Source organism: Nanorana parkeri, unplaced genomic scaffold (genome assembly GCF_000935625.1).
Source record: "Nanorana parkeri isolate BGI_ZX_2015 unplaced genomic scaffold, ASM93562v1 scaffold331, whole genome shotgun sequence".
NCBI lineage: Eukaryota > Metazoa > Chordata > Amphibia > Anura > Dicroglossidae > Nanorana > Nanorana parkeri.
The window spans coordinates 898,159-914,797 of NW_017306599.1; the positions used below are offsets into that span (position 1 = coordinate 898,159).

The 16,639-nt window shown below is 39.5% G+C and overlaps 1 protein-coding gene across 2 annotated transcripts in view; it reads right to left on the reverse strand.

Annotated features, from left to right (window-relative positions):
* CUX2 (cut like homeobox 2) overlaps positions 1 to 16,639 on the reverse strand; it is a 337,894-nt gene that overhangs the window by 25,951 nt on the left and 295,304 nt on the right. The window contains exons 3-7 of one of the 2 annotated variants that reach the window (XM_018558333.1): positions 12,146 to 12,172; positions 10,984 to 11,032; positions 6,362 to 6,478; positions 4,571 to 4,762; positions 1,743 to 1,801 (exon numbers count right to left, since the gene is read on the reverse strand). In XM_018558333.1, coding sequence (XP_018413835.1) covers positions 1,743 to 1,801; positions 4,571 to 4,762; positions 6,362 to 6,478; positions 10,984 to 11,016 — 401 coding nt within the window. In that variant the 5' untranslated portion in view covers positions 11,017 to 11,032; positions 12,146 to 12,172. The remainder of the gene's footprint in view (positions 1 to 1,742; positions 1,802 to 4,570; positions 4,763 to 6,361; positions 6,479 to 10,983; positions 11,033 to 12,145; positions 12,173 to 16,639) is intronic. The other variant, XM_018558332.1, reaches the window with a different exon arrangement.

Consider the following 16,639-nt stretch of genomic DNA (forward strand, 5'->3'; position numbering starts at 1 on the left):
GGGCAGTAGAGGGGCAGAGGGACACAAGATGTGATACACACTCTACAGAGTCTCAGCTTTCAGAAAATATATAATTCCGGTGATTTTAAAAGGAGAACTATGAGATGAGTGATTTCCACTCATCTCATAGTTCTAGCCGACCTGTGACAATGAGACTGTCACAGGTTGGCTCAGTAGATCGGGAGGGGAGCGAACACATACCAGGTTCGCTCACCTCTCGATCCTGTCACTGCTCTCTGCCATGACAGGGGGAGGGCTGGATTCCCCTCTCCGATCTGCCAGCGCTGACTGGCGGAACGGACGGGGGAGGGGGCGGGTACAGCTGGCTCTGCCTCTAGATAGGCAGAGCCAGCTGTCACTCACACAGCTGGGCGGATCCTGTCATCTACGTCGGGATCTGCTCCAGCTGCGGCGTCTCAGTATACCGCGAGCAGTAGCTCGCGGTATAATGAGCTTAGGGTAACGGGAGGACGCTAGTTTGTGTCCTCCCGTTACTCTAAGGAGAACTATGGGGAAAAACACTGACCCCATAGTTCTCCTTTAAGTAATGATTGGGCCTAAAATGTGCATTTTAACCTGTGTGCAAATTTTTTTTAAAAACAACACAGGCAGCGAAAAGGTGTTAAATCACAACTTCTCTCCCTAATTTGCTCTCACAGCTGATACTCAGCAGACCACCAGACTTAAACAAACAGCAGGTTCTTGTGAGCTGTGAGAAAGTGAATGAAACCTGACTTCACAATTTCGGTTTTGATTTTTGAGGATAAATTACTGCACAGTACATGCAGCTTCAGAGGTCCATTAGGACTTGTTTTAAAGCTGTTTTACTGCTTGTTGAGCACTTTAAAGCCAAAATGAACTTTCAGTTTAAATCAGCTGAATACATTCCAGGAGCATTAAAACAAAAGTTGTACAAAGTCCTACAGTTAATTGCAAAGAAAGATCCTTGCTCTCTCTCTGTGGAAGTAGTGATCTGTCTGACATGCCCTCCGGCTCAGTCAAAGCTAGAGCTCTCCAATAAGCAAACAACATCAGCTTTTCTGATCAGACAGCTCTGACTCTATAGATACAATAGATAGCAGGGGGTCTGCTGAAACTTTGCAAGGAGACCACTGCTTCCATACAGAGAGCATGCCAGCCGGGGACAGGCTTTTCTACTCAGTCTGCATCTGCTTTCTATAGAAAAGAAAATGAAGGCTTTGCACCCATTTTATTTTGATGTACCTGGAGTGTATTGAGCTGAAAGTTCATTTGGTTTTAATGTCCGTAGTGTGGACACAGGTGCACTTTTAAAGCCAAAAACTTGACAACTATTTCTAATCCTCTAAGAAATGATGAATAAATCAAGAATGAGAAAGTGGAAATGAAATGTTTACTGAAGATACATTTTGGAATCATTAAATATTCACTGTTATTTTTTTTATGATCCTACTTTTGTTATGTGTTACAATCCCACACACCCCAGCATCTATATGAAGACTACAAACAGCGCATATTTTCTCTGGTTGTTAGGCAAACACACACAGATTTATATGTGGTGTTTTAAAATAACAGATGGATATGTATTTTCTGCACGACACAAGAGTAAATATATACAGCATTGTAATAGGTATAAACAACCCCCGGTGACAATGCTGTCTTATTTATTGCATTATAAAACTGGAAGCGTGAAGTGTTCCCCATGGCACATTATTAATCAGACTGATACAGAACCCACTTACCAGAGGGAGGGGGGACCTTACCTCAGTTCGGTTTTAATTTCTTCGTAATCTGACTGACTTTGTAACTTCTCTTCCAGTTTCTGTAAGAAGAATAATATAGGAAGGTCATGAGACAGCAAGTGCTCAGGTTACTGACACATACACCACATGCAGTTCATACATCTACAGGATTTGGCCACTACCTGTTACAAATCTGTCCACTAATATTTTGCTTGTTTAACCAGCACCATTATTATTTCTATGCTGTAAAGCACAAGCACTGCTCATTTTTACTACTGGACATGCAAAGCTCATAGTGAACCCTAAATGGAACAGCGATTAAGACAATATGACATGCTCTGCTGTCTTTCTTTTACTGTTCACCATAATTGTTCATCTACACTGCTGGCATTTTACCTGAAGCTGCAGACCAATGCCAGTTGAGCTCCTCACTCAGCAATGAAAGAAGTTCAGTGCAAAAATAACACGGATGCTGCCATAGTGGATATGTATACAATCCCCAAGGGAGACAAACAACAAGATAGTATGTATTCAGCATCACAACTCTACATTTTGTTGTAGAGCATATAAAATAAAACGGCTTTCTACTTTAATTTAAAAGATGGAGTAGACTTCCAAAATTAATGTTCTATGTTTGCATGCATGAGCAATACTATAAAAAAGTGAAATATTTGTACTGGAACTAATGCTTCATGTTTGATATTATTCTATTATACCCCCGTCCCACAACAAATTCTGCAGCATCACAAAAAAACGATGCTGGGGTCTGTTGCAATATAATACCGTATGTATTTATATGGTTTCTTGCTTACTGGGTTCCTTTTATCTGTACTTTGAAGCCCCCTTTAGACCTATGCTTTGTCTTGACACATTTTATGCTGCCAATACATGTGCAGTACAGATCATCATAATGTATATAACGTGCATTGTGGTGTGCTGCATTGCCAAAAATGCTACCGGTGCGTTAAAGGTAAAGATGTGTCATTATCACATTCAAAATGAATGGGTTGCCTAAACACAGTGCTACTTAATACATAAAAATGCAAATGGTGGATTTGTTTTAAAGTGACATTAAAATCTGGAGTTATATCTTAAAAATGCATTCAAGTACCTTAACTATTACTAATCTAACTACAATCTCAATACAAATTAGTAAGATAAACATGAGATTGCAGTCCATCACAGGAGTGGGCTTGGAGCGGTGACTACGTTACAACACACAGAGGAACCATGGAGAACAAAAGTAGCCATCCTCCAGAAGGAAGGACAGTGTCAGCACCAATTTAGAGATGATTTGAGAATCTACAGCTGAGTGATGCACAAGTAGGGTACATTTTTGTTAATAGTTAAGGTACTTGAATGCATTTTTAAGATTTCACTTCTGAGTTTAGTGTCACTTTAAAGCAGAACTGCAGCCAAAATAACAATAAATAGCCAATTAAAGGTTAAAATAACAAAACCAGCTTTCGCTGTGATATTTACAGGGTTATTCACAAAAGGGTGAAGAGTTTGGAGAAGGCAGGAGAAGTGAACAATCTAGGCCAAAATAGCTGATTTGGATAAATTCTCCAATTCAGTTCACTTTCCGGTTCAGCAATGTTGTCCTAGATTGTTCACTTCTCCTGCCTTCTCCGAACTCTTCACCCTTTTGTGACTAACCCTGGTAGATTCATTCCAGAGATTTCCCATGCAGTACTCTTTCTTTCCCGCTAGATGTCCTCAGTCTAATAGGCAGCACCATTCAATCCAATAACTCTGAGTCTAGGTTGTTGTGGACCTGCCCCAGCTTGTGACTGGACAGTAAAAGTAGAAGTGGCTCATCTGTTTGTCACTCTTTCTTTCTCAGCATGCTTCTGAATACATAAAATGGTTGATTCCTTCTGCTGCTACTCCTCACACACCTACCCTGCTGTACAAGGCCTGCAAGACGCTAATTCCAGGTCAGATTCAGGTCCTTATACTGCTTGGATTAAAAAAATTATTTAATGATGTATGAATACTTACAGGTCTGCAACAATTTCTGTCTTTTATATCTGCCTAGAGTTCGGCTTTAAAATATACAAATATTATGAATTCTAGGCACTACAAACAGTGTATACTATCATTAATACAAAAGATTTTCTAGCATAATAGGTTACCTTGGGGTATTTTTAAGTGTAGGAAGGGAAATATACAGGTGAAACTCGAATAATTAGAATATGGTGCAAAGTTCATTTATTTCACTAATGCAACTTAAAAGGTGAAACTAATATATGCGATAGACTCATTACATGCAAAGCAAGATAGTTCAAGCCGTGATTTGTCATAATTGTGATGATTATGGCTTACAGCTCATGAAAACCCCAAGAACCCCAAATCCACAACCTCAAAAAAGTAGATTATTACATGCAATCAATAAAACAAGGATTGTACATAGAACAATATCGGACCTCTGAAAAGTACAAGCATGCATATGTACTCAGTACTTGGTTTGGGCCCCTTTTGCAGCACTTACTGCAATTACTTTTGCACGATATTCTAATTATTCGAGTTTCACCTGTAGGTGTTTTTTTATTTTACAGGCAAGATAATATATCAGGGAGGTATTTCATCTACAAATGTAATTCATTCAGAAATAATTTCTAAAGACACTGTAATAGAAATAATTATTGCTGTGCTATAACAGTCCTTTGGCTCTCAAGAGCAGCTCAGATGTACACGGTGTCTTGAATGTCCTGCAGTGTTAGAGCTGCCCTGAGCTGAAAGTTTGCCTTGCAAGAGCCAACATCTTTGTGCATGAGGGCCAATATCATCTGTGATGCTATAGTCTTTTGAGCCTCTGTATATACAATGTTATTGTAAGACTATACCACTATGGCCTCTGTCTTGATAACAAGCTGTTGCTCGAGCTCTGCTATCTGATTGGATGAAGACTCTTCCAGTTCTTGTATTGAGGTCTGCAGGTGTTGAATGTCTTTTAGGAGTCTTAAAATTTCCCTGTCCTTAACCGCTAAAGCTGCATCTAGATGAGACCCAGAACACAGAGAGAAGCTTGTTTTATCCTATGGAAAAAAAGAGAAAACATTAAAAAGCTTGTTACCATGGTTTTAAATAATATAGACAATTAACAAAAACTTCCAATAGCATTAGATACATTAATAATCCAGTTAACTTCCCTGAAGAAATAAAAAGGCACTAAATGCTGGAACTAGCCTACTTTCATTACTCTGGAAATGAAGAGTAATGACATTTTCTGAGAACAGAAACACTTGCTGAGGCAGACATTGAAATAACAGAAAATTGTGGAGTTTTAGCTGCATTTTCTAACAGCACTTCCACAAACTAGCATGCTGTAGCTAACATTTTCCAGTTTAAAGGGCATGTTTTACTTTAAAAAAAGTATTTTCTGAGCTAGACGCCCGGGAACCTAATGTCCCTCACCTCATCAAAAGGATCCCTGCCGCTCTTCATCTCCCTGGTGGCAAATTCGGCTCTGCCGGCGCCCTCTTCATGCTGGAGCTGAGGCTCTGATCACACCTGTCAGCGCTCCCTCTATCTCCTCCTGGCCGCTCTGAAGCAAGCTGCAGCGACCGGGAGGAGAGAGAGGGAGCACGGTCTCCTGTCTGAACACCAAATGGCGCAACTTGCGATAGATTCATGTAATTATCAGTAAGGGATTATAAGGTGTATAGGAATCTGCTGTAGAATTGCCTTAGACATAATTTTTTACCAGGCAGAATTGTGCAACACCATATTTACATGTGCAACACAATTTACCTCAACATGGAAGAGGTCTTTGCCTCCACTTTTCTGATCACCAATATGGTGGTATCCTTTAATGAATATGACGCAGCCATAGTGATAGAATGTAAAAATGTCAGACATAGGAAATAGTAGAATTTGTCCAACGCTTCAGAAATAGCAAGAAAACTGTTGAACGTCTTTCATGAATTTATGCAAGACTTTCTAATATGGCCATAAAGCCAAAAAAGTGTTGCAAATGCTTTGATGAATCACCCTCTATGTTTCCAACAGTTCTAGATAGATGATGGTGCTGCAACCTGAACCCTGATAACATTTTGTATATCTTCTGTTCCTGTCCTAGACTATGAAACTTTTGGAAGAAACTTCGGTACATTTCACAGAAATTCATAAAATACCAGATCCCATGAGATTCCCCCTTTTTCCTACACCACCACAACCCAACACATAAGAAATTATTCTTCCCTCGAGCCTCCTCCTTTGCCCCTATTACAGCAATTCCCCCTCCTTGTACCCTATATTCCCCTCCATTATGTTGTTCTCTATATTCTAAAAAATAAGGACTACAATGAAGCTCCCTATAGCCCTAAATATTTTTATTTTTTTAACCATTAGACAAGGCATTAGCCACTATTATCATTTCCAGTGACACATTGACCAGCACGTTTTTTCAATTAACCATGTGTTTCTTTAGCCATACATGCCCTGTAAAGATGTTTTTTTTATGTCAAAATTTTGTGCTGTGGGTCAACTATTTTTTATAAATATTATCCTTCTGTGGCTTTATATTTTTATTATATAAATATATATATACACCGTGTTTCCCAGAAAATAAGACACTGTCTTTTATTTTTGTATCACTTTAGTTTTTTTCATAGGAAATGGCAACACAGACTTACAGCAGAATTCAGTGTGGTGGATCCTGGTGGAGAACAGCAGGTCAGTCTAATGGAATTATTTACAGATGATAATTGCTCCCTGAGACTTTCAACTTCTCTCTGAGCAGCTTCTGCTCTCTGCAGAAGAAAAAAAGGCATCATCAGTACAAGCTATACATTACTAGATTTGAAAAATAGTAATTGTGAGCTGAGTAATGTGGTTTGACAAGTGGATTGACATTATTATCTTCAAAAGTGGGAAATGCCTGCTTACCCTTAGTTTAAAGAGGTAAGGGCTTCTTTACATGGCTGCCTGCAGTGTTGTCTCTCCCAAGGTATGTTTTTTTTTAAAGAGGAAGAATAATGATGAAGCTATAGACTGCAGTAAGAAAGCATTTAAAATGTTATGGCATGTTTTTTATTACTTCCAAATTTCCCCGTTTTCAGATTTCTGCCTGCAAAATGTTGTCACTGAAAATCTTTATGGTTTTTAGAACAGACTATATTTTAGAATAATAAAACTTCCCTGTCTAATCAAAATTGATTCTCATCACATTGTTTTGTTCCCTGGAGGTTTTAAGTTAATAATTATTAAAGAATCATATTTATAACGCAAGTAAACATTTAAATTACAATAAAGTAAACAAGTGAGAGTGGATGATCAGGGCCTCTTCATAGAATGCATGTATTTTCTACATATATTTTTGACAGATATTCAGTATGGCAATAAACTGTAATGGGGAGGGGCAGAAATGCAGAAATTAGATATACTGTCCTAAAAAAGCAGTCCATGAAAAATAATGTGTAAAAATGCATTAATAATTTTCTGTCTCAGTAGTACAGCACTTGAAACCCCACATTGCCAGTCAGCACAACTCTGCTACTGTTTAATGTGATGGATCTAGTCTAAGTAACCCTGAGAACTTGTGCTGGAAAAGCTTTGTAAATGCTCACATCTACGGCATATGAATAGAGAGTACTGGACAGCAGTAAATAAAGAAAGTAATATTCATCCATTCTCTTAACCACCAAAATATAGGTATTTCCTTTATATTTGTATTATGCTTTCTACATTCAGGAGTATGCTTTTTATAATTGGTATGCTTTTAATTTAAATTGCAACTGCAATCAAATTGTGTTTTAACATGTATGTAACCATACAATTGAAGTTCTATTTGCTCCCTTTTGATCTTTTAAAGTATATCTAGAGTCAAAATTTCTCATTTTGGAGTAGGGGAGGGTTAAAATCACTGTCAGTTTTTTTTTCCATCTCTGTCTCATTAGGGAGATTTTTTGTTAACTTCTTGTCCTGTAGACTCAACAGAAAGTGAGAAGACATTTCTCTTCTATTCCTACTCTGTGGGCAACCCCAAATTTTGGTTTTGCCCTCACTTTCTTTCCTGGTGATCAGGAAAAATAAGGAAAAATAACAGTGTAGATCTCTCTAATGTAGACATAGACAACACTAAAAGCCTGACAGTGGTTCTAAACCCTCACGACCTAAAAAAGGTTTTGAGCATAGTCATATTTTAAGGTTTGACCTATTATGAAGAGGGGTTAGAACTAGGGATGCACCGAAATTTTTGACCGCCGAAACATTTCGTCCAAAAATGGTACTTTGAGCAAAATGGCAAAAGTACCATAAGGGCCAAAAATGCAGCTGATAATTCAGTGCATCGCTAGCTTCACTCCTCCCCGCTAAGTGCCGGTCTATGTCCCCTCCGATGGCTGCCGCTTTCCTCCGACTGTGTCAGCAGAGGCAGCAGGGATCCGAGGGGACAGAGACCGGTGCACAGTGGGGAGGAGAGAAGGTTTAAGGCGGCTGAGCGGGGAGGAGACAGTTCAGGATGCCAAGCGGGACAGAGACAGCTGCCACTGGAGGCCGAGCTCTCCTCCTGCACCGACCAGCTCGGCTCCTGTGACAGGCAAGTCAGCATGGAGAGCGACTTGCAAGCACTCAGCAAACAGCTGATCGCTGAGTGTTTGTAAATAACTAAGGACATAGTATGCTGTATCCCCAGTTATGAATGAACAGGAAGTGCTCTACATCACTTCCTGTTGATTCATGATTGTGGACATACTATTACTATCTCCACAGTTTATGAATGGAGCCTTCCTGTTCATAACATTTCGACCCCTGATATTTCCCCAGAACTCCAAAAAGTAAAGTAAAACATTTTTTTAAACATACTGTAATTTTTTTAAAAAAGGTTGGGAGAAAAACATCATTTTCGGTTCTGGCCTGACAATTTTTTAATTTTCGGTTTTAGTCTAAAAATTAAATTTCAGTGCTTCTTTAGTTAAAACATATATCAGGTTTCTATGGTTTGGATCCCTGGTGAAAAAATATTTTTTTCTGTATTTTCATTGGAGCAATAAGAGAAATTATACCAGTGGGGTATAAGCAAATAAGTCTGAAGGGATGTGCTGAAATTTCAACCGCCTAAACATTTTGGGCAAAATTGTACTTTGGGCAAAATGCCGATGGTACCATAACGCCCGAAAATGCAGCTGAAAATTCAGTGCATCCCTGGCTTCTCTCCTCCCCGCTGGGCGCCAGTCTGTGTCCCCTCTGCTGATGCCCGCTGCTCTCCGCTGCCTGTGTCAGCAAAGGCAGCAGGGATCCGAGGGGGACACAGACCGGCGCCCAGCGAGGAGGAGGGAAGCCCAGTTGCTGTCAGCTGTCACAGGAGGCCAAGCTCTGTTCCCGCACCGCTCGTCTCGGCGTCCTGTGACAGGTGAGTCAGAAGGGAGAGCACAGTGTGTTTGTGAATAATTGAGGACATAGTATTTTCTACTGTGTCCCCAGTTATGAATGAACAGGAAGTGCTATACATCACTTCCTGTTCATTCATGATTGTGGACATAGTAACTCATACTATCTCCACAGTTAATGAATGTACAGGAACACTCAGTATAGAGGCTTCCTGTTCATTCATAACAGGGGCTGCAGAAATAGAGATTTAGGACTCAGTGTCCTATTTTAAAAGAGAAATATCAGGGGTCTGTTTAGACCCCTGATATTTCCCCGAGCCCCCAACAGTAAAGTAAAAAAAAAATGAAAGACAAATATATAAAAATAAAATCATTAGAAAATAATGTAATTTTTAAAAAAAAACAACCATTTGGTCTTGATTTCAGTTTTGACCTGACAAATTTTTTATTTTCGGTTTCGGCCTAAAAATTAAATTTCGGTGCATCCCTAATTCTAACCCTTTGCTGCTGGGTGCCACCATCTTCTATGTGATATTAGCAGCCCCAGCAGATTCAGTCACTCAAATTATATTCTATAGCAGGGGTAGGCAACCTTAATGAAACTACTCATAACATCATGCCACTGCCTCTGGGAGTCTTGCCTGTGGATGTCAAAGTCTTACAATGCCTCATGGGATTTGTAGTTCCACCACAGTTGAAGTGCCAAGGTTGCCTACACCTGCTCTATAGTATTATCTTTGGCTGCTACATAAAAACATATGTAGGGAGGAGAAAGGAAGAACTAAAATAGCACTCTATCTGGTTTTTATCTTTCTATATATCCCCATTGGGGAGATTTCCTGACACTTCCCATTTCATTCACTGGGAGTCCGAGGGACAAGAATTGATAGGAAATTTCTCTAAAAAGAATAAAAACAGCAGCACCAAAAAACTAATTTTTCATATAGATGGGAAAGATATGAACCTTGGTCAAGTTTTTAATGATGTCTACGCCTTTCTCTCCAGGCGGCCCCCATGTCCCTGAATTCTTGTCCTGGGTTCACTGAAACCTATCTCCCCAATGGTGTCACAGACAGCGATAAAAACTTGGCAGAGGTTTTAACCCTTCCATGCGCTATTCACAACAACAAAAAATCTGGTCAGAGCTGGTTTGGCTTTTGGAGTAACAGGTTGTATAATATATGAAGTCTTAAGTGCTTTCTTATTGAAAATCCAGTAAATGTAATATCATGATGTTTATTATTGTTTCAGAACCCTATTAATGTAATTTTAAAAAAAGCAGTTATAAAGAAATATTCTTCCTTAAGAATTGGTATTTGCTATTCCCTAACCTTATACAATTACAGTCACCCTTTCATGTTTGAAAATGTTATTTGAGTTTATGTTCTTAAACAAGGATGTGGTTTGGACTCTGTGTGTTTCAATGGCTTGAGGATGTACAAGAAACTTGGCATGCCTGCAGTTATATCAAATAAAGAACTGACATTGCAGTATTGTATCGCAATATCTCTATAGAGAACAGAACAGTATCTGTTTGAGGTATGCAGGAACTATTTACAGACTTGCCATACGATCTTTTATACAAAAACATGCATTTGAAATAAAATGCGCTCAATATTCTGCAATGTTATTGTATTGTTTTCATTATTTAGAAATATAGAAAGCAAAATCAATTGTGTTGCATTTAAAAGGAATATAAAAGTATTTAAATTTATATTATAAATTGTATTTAGTACTAAAAACAAATATGTTAAAAATATTTTTTTTCCTAACCAGGTAAATGCAATCCATCAGTGTGGCTGAAAATGTCCTTCCTGAGTCACACCAACTACAGAGGCCCATTAGTCTCAAGGTTTACCAGTGGAATGTTTGACTAAAGCTGTATATCAAGCAGCAGGATCTATACAAAACACAGAAAGGCTACTTACCCGATGGGCTTTTTCAAGGTTGGTCATGATCATGCTCACTTCATCTGCCCTAAACAAAACAGAACACAGAAACTGTAACACCTTGACATCTTTCATGCTTTTATTTGTTCTGGCTATACTTCAGATAACTGTATGTGCATTCCTTGTGCAAAGTTAAGTTTTGGTAACTTAGATCATAATTTCTCAGTCTTTTTTACAGTTACTGCACCCAAAGTATGCAAATTCTTGAAGCATCCTGTTGTAAATGTAAATGTTAAAAAAAATGACATGTGGCCCCTCCAAAGTATCCCAGATAAGGGCCTGGTGTGGTTTTTAAGGGGGGACTCCAAGCAAAAGCACAAAAAAAAAATGAGGTTCCCTCCTTCATATCAAAAAAGGTGATTCCTGCACACCAGAGCCCCTCCTGTCACATTAGGATGACCCCCCTTCACATTAAGATCCCACCTTAAAATCAGAAGCCCACCTTCACATCAGAACCCCCTCCTTTCATATCAGAGTCCCCCATCTCACACTAGGAGCCCCCCTTCAGATCAGAACCCCCTCCTGTCACATCAGAGTCCCCCTGTCACATCACAAGCCCCCCTTTCACATCAGAATCCCCTTTACATTAGAGCCCCCTTAATTTTAGAGTCTCCCTTTCACACCAGAGCTCCCCTTCATATAAAAAGCCGGGCTGCACCATGGAAAAGCATGACACTGTGCAAAAATTTCGAGGCACCCCTGAGGAAGCCAGAAGGCACCCTAGGGTGCCATGCCACCCTGGTTAAGAAAGCTGACTAAGACTTTGAAAGCAATGAAGTAGAAATACACAGGAGGCCAGTATGATATAACTAGTATGTATTTCATGCCTCAGCCCAAATGGTCATTACCATACCATACACACATTATGGAATTTTACAATCTAAATGATCTTTTCCAATATAATGTTTTAATAAAAATAAATGCCCTGTGCCTTGCATGGACATGCTATTCTGCATATTTATCTTCAAACAATGAAGAACAGGGTGCAAATAACAATAATGGAGAACAACCAATGACATCCAATCAGCTTAATAAAAGGATATGACGGTTTAATCCCTTAGAGTGTCTGAATTTTAGACTTTGCTCTTTGTCTTGTTTAAGAAAGGCATCTTTGTATTTATAGAAAAGGACAAATCCTCACCCATAATCATCATTAGAAAAGGACTGGCTAGAAAAGATGGATAAAATCAAGCTTTTAGGAGCAACATTATAAATGAGAGGTCTTCTACATGCATTGATCATCCAAATGTGTTTGCAGAATCAATCAGCCAATCTATTGAGCAAACCTATATATCAAATAAAACTGACTGATCCATTCAATAGTCTGACTTCATCAATATACTGAAGGAATCAATCGACAAAATCAAACAACCAATCTTTTTTAATCAGACAGCCAACATATGTACCTATTTCATCAGCAAACAAATCAATGTGTTTCGTTATTACATAAAATAGCATATATATTCCAGTTTCTCAGGTAGAAACTTGCTCAAGCTTTAAAGCGACATTAATGTCCAAAGGTTTTTATGCTATAGTAAATATTAATTAAGTCACTTACAATAGATGCTACTCCTTGATGTTTAAAAGTGTTAGTTTTCTGCAGAATTAGCTGGTCCCCTGAGCACTGGTCCTGATATACTGTTTTAGAGTGGCTCCTTCCCCTTGCAGGGTTCTATGGAGTCACCCTTCTGTGTGCTAGTAAGCTGTGTGTGTCTCCAGAAACACAGCAAGGCAATCACTACCCTGCTCCCTGCTTCTCACTCCTCCCTCATTTTTCCTCCCTTCTCCAAGCGGATGGACAGCTGCTGCAGACTGCTCTGTCCCTTGTGATCTTGTCCTGGACACAGGCCCGGCGCTACCGCAAGGCAAGTCAGGTGGCCGCCTGAGGGCGCTGCAGGGTGAAAACAAATCATACAATAAAACAGAGATGTACGAATCTCAGGAGTCCCGTGTGCTCCTTACAAATGACAGTTGCCTCTTAACTTTTGAACTCTTCTCTAGTCTAGTCTTGGAGCTCGAAAAGTATCTGTACTTGTACTTGTACTGAGTATGATACTTGGTATCGGTGCATCCCTAATTTTTTCTATTGGATTGTGAAGCCCATAAACTAGAAGAGGCTTAAACATTTGGAGAAAACCTCCTTGCATCAAGATACTGGAGATTCCAGACTGATTGCTCTTTAAGGCTACCCACAGACATGGGGTGACAACCAAATCCAGCCATTTTCTGCCAAATCAGTCAAAGATCTCATGTCTGTGGGTGACATACTGAACCTGTCTCTCAAGGAAAACAGATGATCAGGTATTTTACAAAAACCTATTCCAAAGACAATAACATACAGTGGGTAATCCATACTAGTATAAACCTTGGTACACCATACACATTTCTGCTCATATTACATAAAATAATGCATATTTTAGGTCTAGTGAGTAATCGTAAAATGTTTCTGATTGGGACAATTACATGAAACTGATTCAGCAAAGATTTATAAACAATGGTTGAGCAGGAATATTGCTGTCTCCATTACAATCATTTAAAGAACAGCAAAGCATTGGAGGTTTCATGGAAAATCAGCCCAACCATGGCTGACATTATCCATTTCCCAGTTTGAAATGGTTGATAACATAAACAGTAATCTTCATTCAGCTACAGTGCAAATGTTAATACAGCGTAAAATGTTTCACGTTCTGTCCACATTTGGGTATGACTTCTTATATACTATATATATGTGAATGTGTCTTATAGTCTATTTATGTGAAAAATCTTGTCGCTTAGGTTTAGTGGTTGTTTATATTATGTTAGCGTAATACGGTTCTGCGGGTAGAATCTAAAATATTACATTACAGTATTGTATGCTGCTGTTTCAAAGAATGAGGCAAACATACTGCAACTCTGCAGCATATTTGTATTTTCACTCAGAAGCAGCGGTGCGCCAGTCTTCTGAACCTTAAGGTTACATACTCAAGTTATAGTTTAACCTGTTGCCGTCCGCCCATTGTAATAGAACGGCGGGACGGATGTCGGCTATCTGTGGTTTGCCGTTACGAGACGGCTTTTTTTCTTTTTGCTCTTGCGCGCCCCCTGGCGCGATCACGAGCAAACAACATTAAACACACTGTCCATTGGACAGTGTAGTTTAAACAACATTGTTGCAGGGCAAAGTATTTTGCTCTGTTCAGTGTGATCGCTGTGACCAATCACAGCAGATCACTAACTGTAAACAATGTTGCTGTTTCTAGTGATTTCTCCTCTTCTCTCACACACTGTTCAGCTGTGAGAGAAGAGGAGACTTTTTTGACAGTGACAGAATACTGTTTTAAACAGCACATCTTCCAGAACACATTGTACTACAGTGCCAGCCTACTGATTGCCAGCAGCGCCAGCCCTGCCAGCGAAAACTGTTACAAACCTGCTGATAAGTAACAGCTTCACAGCACTGGAGAGGCATTTAAAGTATACGGCTGGACCAATTGTGTGTGGAAGGGGTGTAGATATTGATACACGGGGCCATGGAGGGGGCAGGACTATACCTGTAATGACTAGGTAGTTCAGACAGGCAACGTTGCCTCAAATCTTTTGCTAACCAGTATGGATGTAAATGGTGCATGTTTGTCCCAGTAATGAATTGCAGACAATGGTACTGTGGCTTGCCCTCCTATCAGGAACAACAATGACTGTGTAAGGCAGAGGAGGATCAGACATAGACAACTCGTTACCTTTACAAGTTCCTAGAAAAGTGACATATACTGCTCTCATGCCTCTTCAATAAATTGCAATCCTCACCTTGAAGGGGGATGTCCCTGTAGCTTTTCAAATGCACTGTCTGCAGTGTTACACTGGGCCTTTAACTTACACAACATGAATAAGCCCTACTCTGTCTACCACCTAGTGCAAATATCAAGGTCAATCAAAGAATGCAGCTTCTCCTGCACTTAGTGTTACCAACTGGACAATATTTTACTTACCTGTATAACAATAGTTGCCCTGCTTAAGGGCCCATTCACACCACATCCAGACCAGACTGTTTCCGGACCCAAAATACATCCCAATGTATCCCTATGCAATTCCAGGCCTCTGTTGCCACCAGCGCAGCCCGTTCCAGACCAGAAAAATACTACATGTCTCATTTTGTCTGGTCTGGAATGCACTGGAACGCATAGAAACACATAAAAAACACATGGAACGCACCTGTAAGACCAATTTAAGCGGAAAAAAATGCATTTCCAAACGCGGCAAAATCGCGTAAAAATGCTGCAAAACGCAATGCACGGTGTTCCAGATCTGGTCTGGAAAATGGTGTGAACCCAGCCTAAACCTTCTCCATACTGGCTCCCCAGGCTTGTGCAAGCCTGTGCTCCTATTTGCACTCCACAACCAAGTGATAGCAATAGAAGGAAGCAGTGTTTTAAATGCCCAAAATAGCACTTTATAAACTTCAGCATACAGGTGATGATATGACATGACACATTTCAGACTTTTTCGGGTTGATTTACAATTTTATTTTTAATTTTTTTTACAAATAGGCTGTTCACATATTTACAACTCCGAATGCATGTCAGACTTCCTTATGTCCTAAGTCGGAACTTATGATTAAAGACAATTAAGTTGATTTACTAAAAGCAAATAGGCTCTTTACTTTGCACGTGTATTTTCCCTTAGATGAGTGAATGTGGTGAAAATTCACTTTGCAAAGTCCCATCATGTGCAAGGAAAATTGAAAATAATTCAAGTAGATGCCATCGCACTCCTGACCAGATATAACCCAAGATAATGGGTGGGTGCTGGGATGACGGCAGATGCCTCTGCAGATCAGTATCACGTAGTAGAAAAGTCACTCGCACTCCAATGAGAATTTCAGTCAATGTTCTTTATTGACAAAAGAATTGTCACATCGTATAGCAACATTTCAGAACCTGCCCTTCTTCAGGCAAACAAAGTGGAAGGAAACGTTGTTTGCCTGAAGAAGGGACCTATACAGTTCCGAAACATTGCTATAGGATGTGACAATTATTTTGTCAATAAAGAACATTGACTGAAATTCTCATTGGAGTGCGACTGACTTTTCTACTAAAGGAAAATTGAAAAAACTGTATTTTTGCTCGCACATATTTGGATGATGGAAGTCAGCAGAGATTCAACTCAGTCACTAAGTGAAGGAAAAATTATCTTGCAAAGTGAACAGCCTATTTGGCATTAGTAAATCAATCCTATTGCCTTTCATCGACTAAAGTCCGAAATGCATTCAAAGTTGTAAATAAAGAGCTATTTTGAACATTTAATGGATTGCTGCCTTCTGTCACCTGGCACCCTTAGCTGTACTAGAGAAGTCCTTCCCTCATAGGGGCAAAGTACCACAATGTAGGGAAACCCTAAATAATTAGCCTTCTGGACAGACATAAAAAAAGCCAAGTCCAAGTTCCATTAGCAACAGCTACCCACTAATGGCTCACAAAGCATTTTCCAGCTATAAACTATAAACAAAGAATTCTGTAGGTAGGCACTGAGCTTGGTTCTCTGGGGTCATGGTAACAGCAGCAATTACTACCACTGCTATCTTCCTAAGGTATTGGTGCTAGAAAACTGAGACCTCCAAATGCTATTTCTGTTTAAAGTGAAGCTTTCATTGAACTTCCCC